General features: G+C 42.5%; 1 protein-coding gene and 1 long non-coding RNA gene across 4 annotated transcripts in view; one reads left to right on the top strand and one right to left on the bottom strand.

Moving 5' to 3' along the window:
• si:dkey-183c6.7 (urea transporter 2) overlaps window positions 1–17,359 on the bottom strand; it is a 31,193-nt gene extending 13,834 nt beyond the window's left edge. For 2 of the 3 annotated variants that reach the window (XM_037759465.1, XM_037759467.1), the window contains exons 1-6: window positions 17,251–17,359; window positions 11,499–11,649; window positions 9,916–10,105; window positions 9,060–9,188; window positions 7,485–7,674; window positions 1,575–1,722 (exon numbers count right to left, since the gene is read on the bottom strand). In XM_037759465.1, coding sequence (XP_037615393.1) covers window positions 1,575–1,722; window positions 7,485–7,674; window positions 9,060–9,188; window positions 9,916–10,105; window positions 11,499–11,625 — 784 coding nt within the window. In that variant the 5' untranslated portion in view covers window positions 11,626–11,649; window positions 17,251–17,359. Of the gene's footprint in view, window positions 1–1,574; window positions 1,723–7,484; window positions 7,675–9,059; window positions 9,189–9,915; window positions 10,106–11,498; window positions 11,893–17,250 lie in introns of those variants that run through there. The other variant, XM_037759466.1, reaches the window with a different exon arrangement.
• LOC119482082 lies at window positions 1,737–6,511 on the top strand. The gene is made up of 2 exons (XR_005205361.1): window positions 1,737–2,373; window positions 6,259–6,511. It is a non-coding gene; the product is annotated as an uncharacterized LOC119482082 (long non-coding RNA).
• Window positions 17,360–18,624: the final 1,265 nt, after the last annotated feature.

Genomic DNA, 18,624 nt, shown 5'->3' with positions numbered 1-18,624 from the left:
ACCCAACATTAACCTTGTTAAAACATACTGCAATACAACATTTGCCACGCAGGAGGGCAACGCCTGCAATCTATTTCTATTATATTTATTGTTTTATTGCTTATTGTTCCCCATTGCGATTATTAAAACATATTAGAACTAGGGGCTGTCAATCCATTACAATATTTAATCGCAAATAATCGCATGATTGTCCATAGTTAATCGTGATTAATTTCACATTCTTTATCTGTTCAAAATGTACCTTAAATGGGAGATTTGTCAAGTATTTAATGCTCTTATCAACATGGGAGTGGGCAAATATGCTGCTTTATGCAAATATATGTATATATTTATTATTGGAAATCAATTAACAACACAAAACAATGACAGATATTGTCCAGAAACCCTCACAGGTACTGCATTTAGCATAAACAGTATGCTCAAATCATAACATGGCAAACTGCAGCCCAACAGGCAACAACAGCTGTCAGTGTGTCAGTGTGCTGACTTGACTATGACTTGCCCCAAACTGCATGTGATTATCACAAAGTGGGCATGTCTGTAAAGGGGAGACTCGTGGGTACCCATAGAACCATTCACATATCTGGAGGTCAGAGGTCAATGGACCCCTTTGAAAATGGCCATGCCAGTTTTTCCTCGCCAAAATTTAGCGCAAGTTTGGAGCGTTATTTAACCTTCTTTGCGACCAACTAGTATGACATGGTTGGTACTAATGGATTCTTTAAGTTTTTTTAAGTGAGCCTGCATAGAAATTAGTGGCGTTAAAACGAATTTGCGTTAACGTGTTATTATCGCGTTAACTTTGACAGCCCTAATTATAAGAAATGGCTAGGGTGGAATTAGCATTGCACATCTAAATTGTGATATTGTTTGGAGTGCCTGCATGGGTTTACCTCCAGGCGCTCTGGTTTTTCTTCCACAGCCCAAAGACATGCAGGTTAGGTTACTTGTGTGAATGGTTGTCTGTCTATATGTGTTTAGGGGTGTACCCTGCCTTTCGCCCGAAGTCAGCTGTGCGACCCTGCCCAAGGTAAGTGGTTTTAGATAATGGATGGATTTCCAATTTGGGGAATTCACAAGAGACAGATTAAAAAGACAGAATGAGGGGCACCCCTGTGGCTTAGGGGTCGGGATACCGATCATGAACCGCCACATTGCATCTCTCTCTCTCTCTCTCTCCCTTGTTTCCTGTCCTATCTCTGCGGTCTATATTAAAAGGCACAGAAACACTTTCAGGGATGTCACGGTGAAGGAATTTCCCCAGCGAGATATTATTGCCTTTTTTTTCTTTCATTTATCCTGAGGTTAGCATTAGCAAACCTAGCTAACTGGTGAAGTTACCATCGATGGCTGAATCCATCGTAATATATTGAATCATAACCCCTGTGTCATGATACGTATCGTATCACCACATTCCTGCCAATACACAGCCCCGGTATGATGTCAGTACAGTACAGTATGACCTACGGAAATATAATATTCCCACTCTTTTACCGGTCCCACTCCTCCCACACAGACACACACACACACACACACACACACACACACACACACACACACAGATGGAGACTCACCAGCCAACGTTCCAACTGCTGATCCCAGCAGAGCGTGGGCGGCCAGCAAGGGGGAGTAGAGCAGAACAGCACCCAGGATGAGGAGGGAGGGCCCAAGAGTTTCACAGGCATAGATCTGACCCACACCCAGAGGGATGCCACGAATTACCTAGACGAGAGACGGAAGGTAGCGGAGGATTTTGAGATGTAGCAGATCGAAAAAGATGAACAAAAGTTTCAAGTGTAAAATTTGAGAGCAGAAGCACAATCACAAAGACAAAATGTGTGATATCTATTCAGCGGCTCTCTTCCCAGTCAAAACCAGCCTCTCTTTTCTTCGCCCAGTTAAACACACACACACACACACACACACACACACACACACACACATATGCTGCATTACCAACAGTCAGTGAGAAGTGAGGAGTTTCCATGGCGACGGGATGGGTGCACCTGCCTGTCGCTGATATTTACAAGTCATAAACGGTGTTTAATTATATTGCTGCCACATGAACTCTGTGTGCGTGCGTGCTTCTACGCATGTACGCACGCGCCTGTGTGCACGTGTGCGCGTTAGTGTGCAGAAGGATTAAAGACGTGCTGTTGTGGTTGTGTGCAGCCAGAGCGCCCTCCTCAGCAGAGTGAAAGCCGAAGACATTAAATATAAATAGGACCGACGTCATCCCCATCTCTGGAGAGAAGCAGAGGAAAGATGAGGGGAGGAGAGAGGGAAGGAGGAGAGCAATAGAAAAGAAAAATGGGATGAAAGGGGGAAAGTAGAAGAGGAGGAGGAGGAGGAGGAAAGAGGTTTCACATCAAGGTCCGTAACAGAAAACCATTATTGTGCCGTCCTTGAAAATGTGGTTACTAGCTGTTTATCGTAAACTGAATAATGAAGGAGGAGAGCAAAGGATGGATGAAAAAGCCAGATTGAAAAAGTGATGAAGAAAGATGGAGAGAGTGGGAGACGGAGGAAGGCAGCAGAGCAGAGACATGGATGGAGACCGGGGAGAAGAGAAACAGAGAGATAAGAAGAAGGATTTAGAGCTTTCAGATCTCCAAACAAACCAAAGGGAATTTGTGAAATGGAAAGGACAACATTTACAAGGCGAGAGACGAGACAGATGGAGGGAGGAGAAAAAGAGGGAGAAACTGGAAGAAACAGGGAGAGAAATAATCTGAGGCTGAGGGGCTGAAACTTGTGGAAAGTAATTATTTATACCTTTTTCCCACCAAAATTAGCGTGTATGTGTGTTTTTTTTAACACGGGAAAATCCACTACAAATAGCTGTTGCATCGGCCTTTCTGGGTTTTTTCCCCTGGTCTGGCTGGCACCGGAAGCAGAGTTAGTAAACAGTGAAATTGTTAAGTTAGTTACTTTATTTTTTAATATATCTGTTTCTTATTCAGTCTCTCTTTCAAACTCTCTGATTGTTGGAACAGTAGAAAGACTAACAAAGATGGTTTTGATGAGTTTTATTTTGTTTCTGTCGAGTGTGAGTGTGTGTGTGTTGTACAACGATTAGCGAGTTAAAATTACTGTTTCTGATAATGGAGTCTGGTGGCTTTGAGGAGCGCATATTAATTGTATGTTTGTACATTAATAAATTATAATAATTGTGCAAATCCCTGTTGATTTTATTACCTGCGCCAAACCCGAGGCCTACTAAGGAGGTTATGTTTTCACCGGCGTTGGTTTGTTTGTTGGTTTGTTTGTTGGTTTGTCTGTTTGGAGGATTACTCCAAAAGTCCGCGATGGATTTGAATGACATTTTTTGGAGGGGTGGGGTGTGGCACAATGAACAATCCATTTGATTTTGGTGGTGATCCGGATCATGATCATGAATCCTGCCTCGGTGGAGGTCTGCGCTCTCCGAGTGCACTTCTAGTTTATTATATATTCACTTCAACGTGCGTCACATAGCATTGCACTGGAAAGGGGCGAAAATTTGCATGTTCACCCCATGGATGAATAAATGGTTACAAAGCAAAAAAACTTGAGTTCCGAGCATAAAATTACCCAGATCCCATGGAGCCCATAGAGCAGGCGCAGTAGGCTTTCTTTAAATTCCGCCTCCCAGCCCCCCGCTCCAGCCTCAGTCTGGGTCTCATTCACATGAACGGAGGAAGGGAAATAACTCTGGATTTGGCTATTAGTGCATTTCACACCTTTTTAGGACCTAATGATTTAAATTAGGGCTATTTAAGTGTTCAAACTAAGAAGTTGATTTGCTTCTAAAAAAAATTATCCGCTGATTTACAGACGTCTCTTTCCCAATGTAAGTCAATGGGGAAAAGTCTTTTTGGGTCCAATGGCATCACGTGACGGATACAGAAGTTGTAGTACCGCCGTTTGGCCACTATGTTAAATTTGCTTCAAAGCCCGGTGATTTTCCTAGGGGCTTAGTCCACCCGAGTGTCATGTTTCCATCACTGCCGATAGGAGTTGGAGCCTATAAATACCCCTGACTACTGCAGAGTCATTTGTCCCGGGAAATAAATACTGACTGTACCCTTTCCCACTAAAGACAAAAGCCAGATGTTAGTGGGTTTTTTGTCCAGTGGGAACGGGGCTTTATTGTGAGGGATGCCACAGGGTGCAATGCTTCTTAACAGAATAGTGTGTAAATGTTGACTCAGGACACCGAACAGCGCTGAGAGGGTTTAGTACGTCTAGTTTAGACAGCTTTACAGTCAGTTTGCAGAGCATCATGTGCAAGAATATACTTATACAGCATCCTTTACCACTCCTGGCTCTTACTGGGCCTCGAAAACACACGCTGTGGTAAATAAATCCAACAACAAGAGGTCCAGTTCCAGGTCCAGTTAGGTATCTAACTGGTCTTCCATATTCAGTATTGTGTATTGGACATAATACAATATTGTGGAAGATATCTTGTATATTTAGTGTTTCTTTATATGTATGTATATCTGTGTATGTTTATAGGAATTTGTATAGTTTGTTTGTATCTATATGTGAGGTTTTGTTATCCATGTAAATCAGCAAATAAATACATATACACAAATGCTAACGAGTAATCTTTATGTACGCTCATTACATTTTGAAGAGCGTTTGTGATTCAGATCACATAATCTGTACCGCCTTGCTTCCGAGCAGAATGGAGATTAAAATTCAGTCGGCTCTCAGAGCGCCGAGATGCCAGCTGGCTCACGGAGATCAAAAGCAGGCTGCGGCAGCTGGTGAGAGTCTGGATTCTTCTGCCAAAGTCTCGTGAGAAGCAGTTCAAGGCGACTGCATTTTACTTCAATTTGGTGGTCGAAGCTATGTATTTTTTTACTACAGGTTGCATTTCAATCAAGGTGACTTCAGTAGCATAGATTTAGAACTTTTTTTTTTTTTTTTTCTCCCTGCTATACAAAGGTAAACTTATCCTTCCTGGCAACCTGACACTCACATGTCCATCACACACTCTGAATCTCCACAGAAACTGAACAAAAGACGACTTTATCTTGAATGCGACAGCCTTACCTCCGCCTTACGAGTCTCAATCACCAAGAATTGTTAATTAAAACAGTTTGGGCTGATTATAATTTCCTGAACCGGCGCTCCATCGGTAACTGTTGCTAAGTAACTGGTGAGTCATAGCTGGGTGATCTTCTGCATATTGTGCTCCTATCAGTTACTTGTTCACTCTGGCTGCAACCTGGCAGACACACAGAGGATAACTGGCCTCACTTTAGCTTTTACCTTCTTAAAAATCATCCTTCATCATATTCCTGTCACTTCCAATAGTTCCCTTTGAGACTACTCATGATCTGCACCTGTTTTTGTGATCATGTGACTTGATGGGCTGTCTCTGTCCAAATATCACTGCAAATTAAACCCTCATGGTGAAATGTTGATAAATGTAAAATGAAAAATTGACAACATTAGTTACTTTGCAGATTTAGGAGGCTTTCACATCAGGGGACCCGGGGCCCGGATCCGAGTACACATGACCCCAAAGTCCAAGTTTGTTTGATTAGTGCAAACGCTCCGCACCTTACTCATTGATCCATACTCGAGTCCACTTGGAAAAGGTGGTCTGCGTGATGGAATTTTCTATCTATTCCTCTCTCGGGGAGGTCAGAGTGTCCCCCGTGTGTTGACATCACTGGGTTTGGATTCCTGCCTTTGGGGCGCCACCGTTTCTCTGTACAGCTGTGTCTGTGGTAGGGGCCGTGGAGCCAGTCGCCGGGGCAACTGGGGTCACAGAGATGCAGAGGAATCTCATGAGTCAAAACATGATGAGGATAAAACACTGGGTACTGGGGGGAGAAAAGGGGAGAGTTGTGAGGCCTTCACGCAATGAACACATCACTGGAGGGGACCTGACAATTGCTATTCAACGCCGCCGGTCTCCTCCGAAATCTGTATCTGCTTGCAGCATGCGCCAATCTCATCCTCTGACCTGCACGACCGTGGGTGATAAAGCAGGAAGGCAGACGAGAGGTTCCTTAAAACATAAACAATAGTAGGCACTGGTATTGAGTGATTTCACGTTCACTCTCTTGTGCGTCGCCTCACTGTTTTGACCGACGCTCGCTTACGTCTACGTAATGCGAGAACCGGCGCCGAGCAACAGGACGCTGACTGTCGTTGACTTAACGGCCACAGGTGTCGCTGTTAACAAGCAATATCTGATTCTTACATATAGCCCCTTTAAAGAACTGTTCTCCTCTCTGCTGTCTGTTGTTATTTCAGTAGGAACCGACGCGACCCTCCTCCACCCCATTCACCTCCAGCGCACAAGGTCCCTTCTACTGAGCTCATCAGAAGTCCCACTCCACATCCCATCATCCAGATCTTCAGCCACCTCTCTGTCTGGACTCCTGGGGGGGAATATTCCTGTACTAACCACGGCATCACTAACCCCCTAAATATGACTGTTAGCATGGAGTCTAATCGACAATAAATGTATATGGTCACTATAAATTAAATCTCAACTGAATTTCCAGTGCCTGCTGGTAATTTGCATTCATAAGAAGCGTGTTCTTTGTTAGTGAATGGATTCTTATATACAGAACTATGACTTATGGTAAAACCCCAAAAACATGGTGTAAGATCTCTTTGTTACACCAATTTAAGAAATAAAAGTAGGGAAATGAACCTTCTGTTGACTTTGATTGTGAGAAAAGTTTTACTGTTGATGAAGTCAACCAAGCTTCAAGATATTTATAAATTATTTTTTTTTTTCACATTTAAAGGGACTGTTTGTAACTTTTTAAGCGTATAAATGTACCGGGTCGGGACACATGCGCGCTCGCATATGCGCGTTCGCGTGTGGCCGCTGCCTCGTCTCCTCTGCCTGCTTACTTTCACTCAGATAGAGCGCGCGTTCTCGCTCAGCTCTCCACCTCTAGACGTGAATGCGCGCTCACTCCACACTGCAGAAGAGTTAGTGAATATCTAGTGAATGTACAGTGGACGTTTGTGCAGAAATAAATGCTGCAGCTCCTCCAGACCAATAGAGGTTTTCCGTGTCTTGTGAAGTGAGAGACACGTTATCGTCTCGTTACCGACCGAGTGCCGGTGTCTCCTCTGCTCTCTCCGGCTGCGGGCGGAGAGAGCAGGGAGACACGCTGCAGAGCCCCGCTGCCTCAGCCTGCGCTGAGGCAGGAAAAGTCAACACTAAGATCAGTTCTAAATCATGTTCATGGAGAGACCTTCGTCTGGTCAGCTAACATTACTGCCAAGCAGGTGAAATATAGAGTGATATTGTGGTTTTAGCTGACACACGTCAGCTAAAACCACAATCACCTCTCCCCTTTCCTCACTGTTTTGAGTGATGCTCGTGTAGGTATATTGAGAGCGAGCAAGCGTGAGACCGGTGCTGACTTTCGTTGATTTCACGGCCACAGGTGTCGCTGTTAACAAGCAATTCTGAAAGTTACAAATAGTCCCTTTAATTAAACGTTGGGTCGCCTCACCTCTACTGCATTGAGCTCGGTGCTGTTGGGCTCCAACAGCCCCGGTGGCATAACCGGGTGGTGCGGGAAGAAGAGGTTGTCTGGGCCAGTACAAAGCAGGAAGAGGACGATGACGATGTTGAAGGGAAACACTGCAACAGGCAAGTCCCAGCGGTCCAACACTGGGGAGAGACCACTGTACAGAAAGACACTGGAGATGGGGATGAGAGAGAGGAGGTGCTGATCAGTTTTAATGAAATGGACCTTGTTTACATGCTTCATGCAGACACATGGTGTTCATATTCACTTTAATGCAGAGCCCTTCCAAAATGGCCTCACCGTGGCATCCATCACTCACATTCTGTACGTTGGGAGTAAAGTGGAAGCACGCCTGATATATACCTACCATTGGATGTTTTTAGTTTTCAGTCTGCAGATGTGTGTAAAAAGTCTTAATATTTCTAGGTTGACTGACATCACCAAACGTGTCTTTTGGTTGCCTTGGAGACGGGAGTAATTTCTACTGCTTCTTACTCACGACTCCTGTGGCAAAAAAAACTCAGCAAAACCCGCAAAAGTTAGATTCATTATATGTTAAAATATGATGCATTTATTTAAATAGAAATAGGGGCTACCACTAATGAGTCTCGATTCATTGTTTTATCCTATAAAGTATCAAAAATAATGAAAATATCCATTATAGATAAACCAGTTAACTAAGCTTTTAAAGAGGACCTATTATGCTTATTTTCAGTAACTCCCTTTGGAGTGGACTTTGAGCTTTGTAACTTTGACCTTTTACATGCACAAAAATCTATACAACGCACTAAAGGGAAGGGGAAAAGCCCAAAAGCATAATAGGTTCTCTTTAAAGCTCCCATATTGTAAAAAGTGAGATTGTCATGGCTTTTATATTATAAAGCAGGTTTAAGTGATATATAAATACTGTGAAAGTATCAAAACACTCAATCCATGGAGAAACACACACAGCCCGTATCAGAAACTGTGCATTTGAAACAAGCCGTTAGGATTTCTTTCCATTTGTGATGTCACAAATATACAATATTAAGACCATTTCACAGTTTTAAACGTAAACATTCTAAATGTGTCCCAGTTTATTTCCTATTGCAGTGGATGTGAATGACATCAGCTGACATGATGTAAATATGGACCCAAGCTGTTTCCTAGCAACGCAATTCTGTTGCTATTCCGTTGCTATTCCGTTGAAATGCGCTGAAATGGGGCGTTTCAGACAGAGGGTGATTACAGGTATATTCAGACAGACAGTATGAGAAAAATAATGTGTTTTTTGAACATTAAAGCATGTAAACATGTTCTAGTAGAAACCCAAAATACAAGCATGAATGTGAAAATGAGCATGATATATCCCCTTTAAAGTACTATAGGTCCAAATACATAATAGACTTCAAAAGAGACACTTGAAAGAGAGAGAGAGGTGCTTCAAGCGAACACTTCACACAATATACCGACTGTCCTCACTGGAAAACCAACAGCATTGGTCAGCTGAACAAAATGACTGACGTGCAAACAAAGTACCCCCCCCCCCCTCCTGTTGTGTCTGTGTGTCTGTCTCACCATGTAGCTGACCCAAAGCAGGCAGGCAGCAGCAGCCACCAGTACCAGTCTCCAGCTGAGCTGAACACTCCCATCAGCAGAGACACCAGCATGCCGTTGAAACCATGGAGACCTCCCGACACCTCATCACTACACACACACACACACACACACACACACACACAGACACACACACACACACACACAAACACACACACACACACACACACACACACACACACACACACACACACACACACACACACACACACACACACACACACACACACACAAACACACACAGAGAACAGGAAGATTCACATATCACCATTATGTCTCACATTTTCTCTTTTGTTTTCATGATCAAAACCCACATTAGTGTAGCTTTTCCTCAGGAAACAAACTGTTCAGTTTTAATGAGCCCCAGGGTGACACTAAATGTATTCAACATGTCGGGTTTAAAAAACATTTGGAGCCCTAGTTCAAGTGGAATTTTATTTTTACAACCTTAAAATGAGGTTGCGTATTAGCATATTATACTGTGCGTGGCATAAACAGTAAATATTGAGACATTAACTGAAATAAGAATTGCTAGGCAGTGGGTGTGGGTGAACACAGGGCCATCAGTCATGGAGCGGTTATTCTCATGAATTTTAACTAGAACCCTCAATCAACTTTAGCCGTAAGGTCGAGCAAATGACAGGCTTATGTTACAAGGTCAGTTTCCAGGCAACAGACAGGCTTTTAATGAGTTTTGATTATTTAAAAGCGGTATTTTTCCTGTTGAGTGGTTTTAAGATATACAGATCATTTAATATGTACATACAAATGTACACGTTTATGAGCTATTTGTGTGTGTTTCTGTATATCATTCCACCTGTCTTGCTCCATGATAACAGCTGTCAGCGTAGAGGCCAGTACACCGAGAGTTCCCAGCAGGCCCAGCCAGGGGGAGGCCCAGTACAGCGCGGCCAGGATGAGAGCACCACTCAGCGGGTTGTTGGCTAGGATCACCCTGGACACCCCTCTCAGGCCCCACACCGCCAGCTGCAGCGCAAAAAGCTTGTCTGAGGACACAGAAAGAAAACATTTTACACACTTTTTTCTTGAAAGCATCCCCCCTCCCAACCAAAACATTTTGGGAAAATTTATATTTTTTCAACTAAAGAGGCAGATTTCTTGATGCGAATACAGGGTTTTATACAAGAATTTAAAGATGGGAGTTTAATGATGATTGTGTTTTATGTTGGAGGAAGAGTGCAGCAGCATTCACCGTGGGAGTAGGGTGATGTATGCCTCTGCATATTTTATACGGTAAGCATTTCAGGGTCATTTATTTGTGATTATGGCGGTTTTGCTCTTTTTTGAGCAAGTTTTGTAATTAATCACATTATGAGAAGACTCAGCCTTGATGAATTATGTATTTTCCAAGCACATTTTAGATCATGTTGATCAGCAAACGTGTCTTTTGGTTCCCTTGGAGACAGGAGTAATTTCTACCGTTTCTCACAGTGATTCACAACTGCTGTGGCAGAAAAATCGACAAAAAGCTCACAAAAATTTGATTCATTATACAATTAAATATGATTCATTTATTTAAATATAAATAGGGCTACCACTAACGGTTATTAATAATCTGTCTATTAGTTTCTCGATTCATTGTTTTTACAATTAAGTGTCAAAAATAATGAAAGTATCTATTATAATTTCAGGAAACGTTATCGTATCGCGGTAACGTTGCGGTCGAGCCGGCCGTCGCTACCGTCTCCGTGGTCAAATGGGCCGACGCTACAACTGTAGAGCACCCATATACTGACATTTATGTTCTCTGCATTCAAACGGCCCCGATGGAGCTGACCATGGATGGATAAAGAGAACGGAGCTGACGGGAGAGCTAGAGACCACCTTGGAGAAGTTAGAGGAAGTAGTAACTACGTTTGGTTTCCAAAATAAGGTGTTAACAAAGGGGAACTGTATATAAAAAATACATCTATGGAAATAAGATTGATTGAATTATATTCACCAGAAGTATAAAACATTACATGTCCCTTATAATAAAAAAAATGAAAAAAAACACTAAATTGTGAGGAGAATTTCTTTATTCTTTGATTTCTGGGTTGCTGGACAAAAATAAATAAAATATTCCTGACAATGACTGATATATTTGACTTCAAGACATCTCTGACTACAAACATGCTGAAAATCAATCAATTTTACTGGATTAATTTAGAGATTTTCCAAAGTAAAAGTCCCTAGAAGAGTATGATTTAATTTTTTCCCATGGTCTAGAATTAAAAAAGTTAACAAAAATCACAATAAATCTAAATGTTTGTAGAATGGCAATACATATCTAATCAGCACCCAAGTATTGTGATAGCATCATTTTAACACATTTTATCGTACAAATACTTTTTATAAGACGTTTTGGGATGCAGCAGTGTATTGTGAGAGTTTTCCTACCCTGCATGTACTTATCCAAGAACTCCATGTCCCCGGTAAAGAACAGCAGACCGCTCAACACACGCCGACCGAGGCTGGCACGATTCCTGCTGGCCTCCTTCGCCTCCGCTTTGGTATCCATCCACATCCCTGCAGCTGTTGGATCACACCGCTAGAAAAAAAATTGATAAATATGTCGTACTAATGTTGGAAAACCCCAGAGTTCCACTTGTTGCTACTTTTTTTTTTGTTCTCCTCACTCCTCTGTTTGTTTTCCTGTTGCTTCCTACTCCCCCCTTCCTTCTCAGTCATCCCTCTTTCCTCCCCGTTGAGGTTTAAGGGGACGACACATAAACTAGACCACAGAAGAACAAAGTCCAACGCCATCTGGACTGGTCGAGTCGAAGAAGTTTGGTGAACCCCCCGTGCTCCTGCTCTTTTTCTCCCCATCTCTTTCCCCTTTCTCTTCCAGCCCCACTGAGACATCTCTTCACCAATTGTTTGCCTATTTAAGCAACTCATCCACCTTTTATTGCAGCGCACGCATGAATGTTTGTCTTTCCTTCATTTGTAAAGCCATTAGTGGTGTGTTGTGTCATCTCAAGGCTTCCTGAGAGGTGTAATATATAACTCAGCTATCTCTGCTGCTTTGCCTTCTTTGAGAAAAGCACATGCAGGAGAGGAAAATATCGACTGTTCTGTAACTTCTGAGAGGCGCTTGTTTTGCTTTTGACTTTCTGTTGACATCGACTTTAACAAGCTCCTCACGCTGCTTCTGCCTAAAGGATTTTTTCCTTGTATTTTGTTTCCACTTTCAGAACAGTAGAGAGCACTTGGAGTTCAGAAAAAGTGTCTGGATTTGTTTGTGTGCATGCATACCTGCTACCTCTACCTCCTCTTGTCACCTTTCTCCAGTGTTGGAGTGACACCTAACTCACCGAGTGACCTGAATAACACTTTGAATTCTCTTCCACTTGAGAAAAAAGTGACTTCCAAGAGGTGTGCGCATCCATGTGTGTGCATGTTATGGTGCACATCCATTAGCAGCCTCAAAGTGCAGAAAGTGAAGGCAATAACAGTGTGTCAGATAGCATCACGGAGAGAATCTCTTCAGTCTGTCTGAGGCCGTGCAGCGGGGATTCAAAAGCCTTGTTTTTGCAGGTGGAAATTGCTGCGCCATTGACAGCTCATCTCTCTCTATCTCTCTCTTGCTTCCTCCGTCTCCCTCGCTCTATCCGTCTTTTATTTGCTTCAATAAATACACCCGCCTCCCTCTGTCTGTCTCTGCTGCTCGGCTCCTTCCATCAATCACAGACTGTAAAACTGGGGGAAAAGAGCTACAGACACGCCAGAGTGGGCCGTTATTAGAGAAAGAGATGCAGGTGAATGTTGGAAGATTACACTTTGACCTGCGAATGTGTTGGTTTCACACACCACATTAAGGCAAGCCACCACCATACTGTAGCTGCAGTCAATTACAGTATTCATGTTCAATATTCATGGTGTGTGCCTGTTTCATTCCAGACTCAATCTAACAGACTAAAGGTCACGGAATGTATTATAAAGCACACTCAGAGGACTATACATTGAAGTATACAGTACTGTCTGCACTAATGTGTCACCAGTGAGCCATGTAGCGACTGAATACTGAGTCCAGTGACATGACCAGGGTTTCCACCAGTCTATTGCAAGCCTGGTGGCCCGCCAGGCCTGAGATGACTCGCCGCCAGGCCAAAGCATTGGAGAATTATGTATTTTTATTTTTTCTAGGGATGTGCATTCCAAGCAAAAATGACTATTCGACACTGGGAATTAGTCGATTATCATTCGGAAATCGCTGCATAGTAGCGGCTCAGTCTTAAAGCTAGACTGAAGATACTAGTATGACGTAGGCAATTTATTTATGACAAATGGGGGCTCGTCCAGGATACCACATGAAACTAGGAAACCTAAGATTTGATTGGTATCATGTCATACTAGCTTGTCTCGAAGAACGCTAAATAACGCTCCAAAGTTCCACTCAATTTTGGCGAGGAAAAACTGGCATGGCCATTTTCAAAGGGGTCCCTTGACCTCTGACCTCAAGATATGTAAATTGCAATAAGATCGTATCATGAGTTAAACGCAGGGTTAACGATGTTCTCCAGTCCACACTATTTGTTATATTGGTTGAAATGGTGTTTACACCCCGACAGCGATCCATTACTGATGAGCTCTGAAAAAGGACCGGAAAAGAGCCGTCATCTGTAGCTGCTGTAATCCTGTAAAAACGTCTACCAATCACTGCCTCGCGTTCCGCTTTGTAAAGAACCATTCAGATGCCTCCCTTACACGGAGCTCCTGAGGCGATGCTACTTTCAAATTATGCTAGCTTTCCAACATCGTCGACCCTATCTTTAACATACAAACTTTGGTATGTTTGGAAACTTTGGGATCTCCACTAGAATCTAAAATTAACTTCTCTACGTTTTAACAATATTTGCCGGCACAGCATGAGTTTGACGTGCCCACAGGCTGGCCCGCGGCTTGTTAAAGTGTCGGACAGCTGAATGAACACAAGAGAAGGACAAAGTGCATGCCAAACCATCAACCCTTACACCTTCAGAAACAGCATTATGAATCTGGAGACCTTGCTGTGCACATGCTCTACCACTAAGCTACAGTAAAAGTTTAATTCACATTATATATGAGCTAAATCAATGCATTCATACAGTCTAAAATCTCTCTTTAGAGCCACATTGATAAACTGGATGAAAGCAGTGCATTGTTACTGGTTCCAAATATAACAATCTACCAAACAGCATTAGTGTCACATCAAAATCCACCAAGGACACAGAAGTACCAGCAACTGAACTTTAAAAAGGGACACAATGTCATTTGCAAGTATTATTTTATTAACCTCAGGCAGAGTTTAAATGAAACAAAACAGATAATGATCAAAACTAATGTGAGCATTTGGATCAGTTCACAGAAAACTCCCCAAAGCCACTAAAATATCTAATTACTGAACCGGCTGAAAGAATCCAATCTCCACAGCAAATGAAGCATGAGGCCCCGATGATAACGTCACAAATGAGGTGCTGGAATTAGGCTACAGCCCATCTGGACTTCAAGATGCAATATTCACACTCTTCATCGTGGTGCTTAGCTTCAGAGTTTTCCCCAGAAGTCAACACTAAAAAGGCTACTCATCTTAAAACGTTCTAACATCTCCGAGCTGTGTAAACACTGAATTGCTAAAACTTCCACAGAAGAGAGTGGGGGACGCGAGAGTGGAGCGAACATGAAACACATTGATAAAAACGGAGGACGTGTGTGTTATCTACAAGAGAGACGGAGAGAGAAAATGAGCCATCATTTCCTTCTGTTTCCATGATGATGGACATTTCGCTCATTCTTCTTTTTCTGCCTCTCTTTCTCTCACACTCTCTCTCTTTCCTCTTCTGTTGTGAATTATAAGCTGAAAGCAGGAAAACTGTGTGACGCACACAGACATTATATTATTTTGCCATTTAGGTTAACATGTTAGAACTTGTTCAAGGAAGTTTATTTGACAATATTTGGCTATTTCACAGACCTGAGGAAAACAACCAATCAGAGCCAAGCTGGAGCCTCGTCGTCTCTGAGCAGCTGTCAATCACTCGTGAACGATCGAACGGTCAAACTAGGCAGCGCTGATCAAATATGCATCAATATTCTGTTACAGTAATGCCTATTCCTCACATAAAATGCTCAGAAACATATTTTAGTGTAATCTTTAAAATTAGAAATTTTGTTCGCGAGTAATTGACAGCTGCCTCCATTGCATGAACAGCCAATGGGAACGCTCTCTCTCTCTCTGAAATGACCTGTGATTGGCCAAAGTCTACCATCAGGGCCTACATTTTTTAAAACAGATCCATGAGGAGGTGCAAAAGTCTCTCAGAACACTTGAATTACAATATGCTGAAAGGTTATCATAGATTTTTTTTGCCCAATGATGCCAAAAATAATCTGCCTACTGCAGGTTTACATGTTTCAATTCAGGGCAAAATGTCTGCAGTTTCTTTCTCTTGCTCAAACACACACACGCCTCTTTCGCTCTAACCCCTAACCTTTACTCTAACATGAGCCTAATCCTGACTTAACACATCTTAACCTTGACTGTTTTTCCTTCTACGATACAGAGACAACATCAACATTGACTTCTCAAGCACAAGCATCATTTCAATAGGCTCTTCTTCACAGGCAGAGGGTGTCGTATGCTGTACACATTGTACAGTAAAGCCCCCTGAGGCAAACTTGTGACTTGTGATATTGGGCTGTGTAAATAAAATTGACTTGACTTGACAGTCTATTGGGGAAAGCATCGGAGAGTAAAAAGACAGATAAGCCGAGGGGGTAGGAGGTGACTGACTGATGGGAGGATCATTCATGCCGCTCCAGCGGAGAGCCCTCTGGGTGACGAGTGGAGCTACATTCTCCTACATGGCCGTCTCACCATTCCTGTAAATAACTCCCTTCAATCCTTGTTGCCACTTGCTACCCTTCATCTCACATACAGTATCTCCTTTCTCTCTGAATATAGCCTACAGGTATGTACTCAAAGGAAGTGTAAAAAGTATGTCGGTTAAAATGTAGGCCTACTCTGAGTAAACGTCACTGCGTTACATTACAGGGGGAGGTAAACGGTAAATGGACTTGCATTTACATGGCGCCTTCCTAGTGTTCTGATCACCCAAAGCACTTTACACGACACGTCAGCATTCACACACACATTCATGAACTGATGGCAGAGGCTGCCTTGCAAGGTGCCAACCCGCCCATAAGGATCTAACAACTAGACACAGATGCAAAACAGCTGCAGAGAAACATACAGAGACCACAAAGAGACTCACAATGACTATGAAAAGAAATGGGCAAAACAACCACAGAGAGACACAAAGCAACCACAGAGAGACTCAAAATGACCACAGAGACACAAACAACTACAAAGAGACACAAAATGACCACATAGAGACACAAAGCAACCACAAAGAGATGCAAAACGACTACAAACAGGGGCAAAATAACCACAGACAAGAAATAACTAGAAAAAAAAGGCCAAACCAATTAAAGAGTGTCACAAAACAACTACGAAAAGACTCAAAATGACCCCATAGAGACACAAAAAGACCAAAAGAGACAAAAATGACCACATAAAGACAAAACGACAAAACAAGGCTAAACAACTACAGTGTATGTGTGTCTTGCTCCTATGAAGGAGAGGTGGTTGGGTATTTAGTATGTCTGTGCCCAGGGGCCCATTGTAACATAATTCACCCATGGGGAGGAAGGTTATGATGATCAACATCGGCAACATGAGCCCACATGCCCAAACCAACAAAAAATTCCACTTCCATAGATGGCACTTTGCAGACTGATCATACAACTAATTAACATTTATAAATAGGCCTATGCAACCAGTGTAGCCTCACTAAAATGAACTAGAAAAGAGACAAAAATTCAGAAGATTAAACAAAAATGACAATGAATGAAAAGTCACCAAAGCAGGTGCATTATTAAGCCACACAAATGAAACAACCTGACACTTTTTATGTAGCCTAGGCTTGTTTAACAGCAGAATAAAACATCACCAAGACGTAGCAGACATGCACGAACAACTCCTGAGCGGCAGCTGCAGCCACAAACACACCTGACAGCAAAGGAGAGACTACAGATTTTACACATCCGGTAGCACGCACACACACGTGGGGAGTGAGGTCAAGGTATTGTTGTGCTGTAAGTTACGCACCTATATGAATGTCATTCTGTGAGTCTCAGGGAAGTCCTCCTCAGTCTGCTGTAGTTTCAATTTCATTCTCTGTAGATGACACAACCAGTCCACCCAGCCTCTCTGGTTCTACCACTCCCAGTTTCTCTGCAGTCAAATTAGCAGAGAGGCCTCACACTCCTCCCTGAACGGCACCATGACCATTTTAGCACTTAGCATGTTAGTTAAACAATGTAGCATCACTTAGCGTGCCTAATTATAGTAGAGGCAACCTTTTTTTTAGCTATTGTGGCAGCTGCCAATTCTCTGGTGCTTGCTGTTGTTTCCCTTTTCCCTGGTGTTTTTTTGGTTGAGTTGCTGAGTGATTAGAGGGTTATTCAGTTCACCTGTTGCGCAGGGTGTGGGGACTGGCTCTTAAATGATAGTTGAGAGCAGCTTGGTGCATTCCCCTCTTGGCCAATCAGGGTGTAACGACGCCCTTTCTGTAGGGCTTAAAAGAGGAGGGAAACTGCACACCCAGTGTCATTCTGATCTCTCCTTCACTCAATGCAACATGTGTTATCAGCTTTACCAGAAACTCTGGTCTGTTTTGGGCCCTTTTGGGATTCTGTGATCTTTGTGTTTTGTTTGTTGAGAGTGTTGACTCCTAGTTGGGGAAACAAGTTAAGTGCCAACCAATTGGGTTACCTGCACTGGGACGTTTAGGTACTATTTGTGCAACGATCTGGCTTGCCTTACAATAGCCTAACGCCTGCAGGCTGTATTTTTGTATTCTATTCATTTGTTGATTTTCAATGAAACCCTTTATACCCATTTCTTTTAGTGTATTTTATTTGGGAAAACTTTAAAGGAGGGTAAAAGGAAAAACACAAACCAATATTTCAGTTTCCTTAATTGTTTGTTAATATAGAGGCATTTGTTCATTATTGAAGAGGCATTTGTTCATTATTATTATTAAGAAGGCATTTTATTTTATATTATTATGTGGATGGGAACTGTTTTTCAGTTCTGACTGAACAACTAAAGTCTGGGGAACTCAGTACCGCCACAATCGCATCCAAACATTTTTGAAAGAGGTTCATTCTGTGATCCAGCAGGTAAACAATTCACGATGTCTCCTTCGCTTTACCTGTTGAACCACACTGCTAATGATCTTTTTGGTACAGACATTTAATCTTTGTTAACACTTCTTTTTATTTTGGCAAAAAAGTGTATCTTGGTCTGCAACGGTCAACATGTGGATACCACAGATCACAGCTCTCCTCCCTTTGGAAAAACTGACTCATGTCTGTGCTATTATTTATTCTTTGCCATATTATTGTACGTCTATATGCTCGCTCATGGGCAGGCATGCATGTATACTGTTGTGTATACAGGTACATATTTATTTATAAT

Source organism: Sebastes umbrosus, chromosome 22 (assembly GCF_015220745.1).
Source record: "Sebastes umbrosus isolate fSebUmb1 chromosome 22, fSebUmb1.pri, whole genome shotgun sequence".
Lineage (NCBI taxonomy): Eukaryota > Metazoa > Chordata > Actinopteri > Perciformes > Sebastidae > Sebastes > Sebastes umbrosus.
The sequence above is the reverse complement of the archived record's forward strand: the minus strand, read 5'-3'. Positions and strand labels throughout refer to the sequence as shown.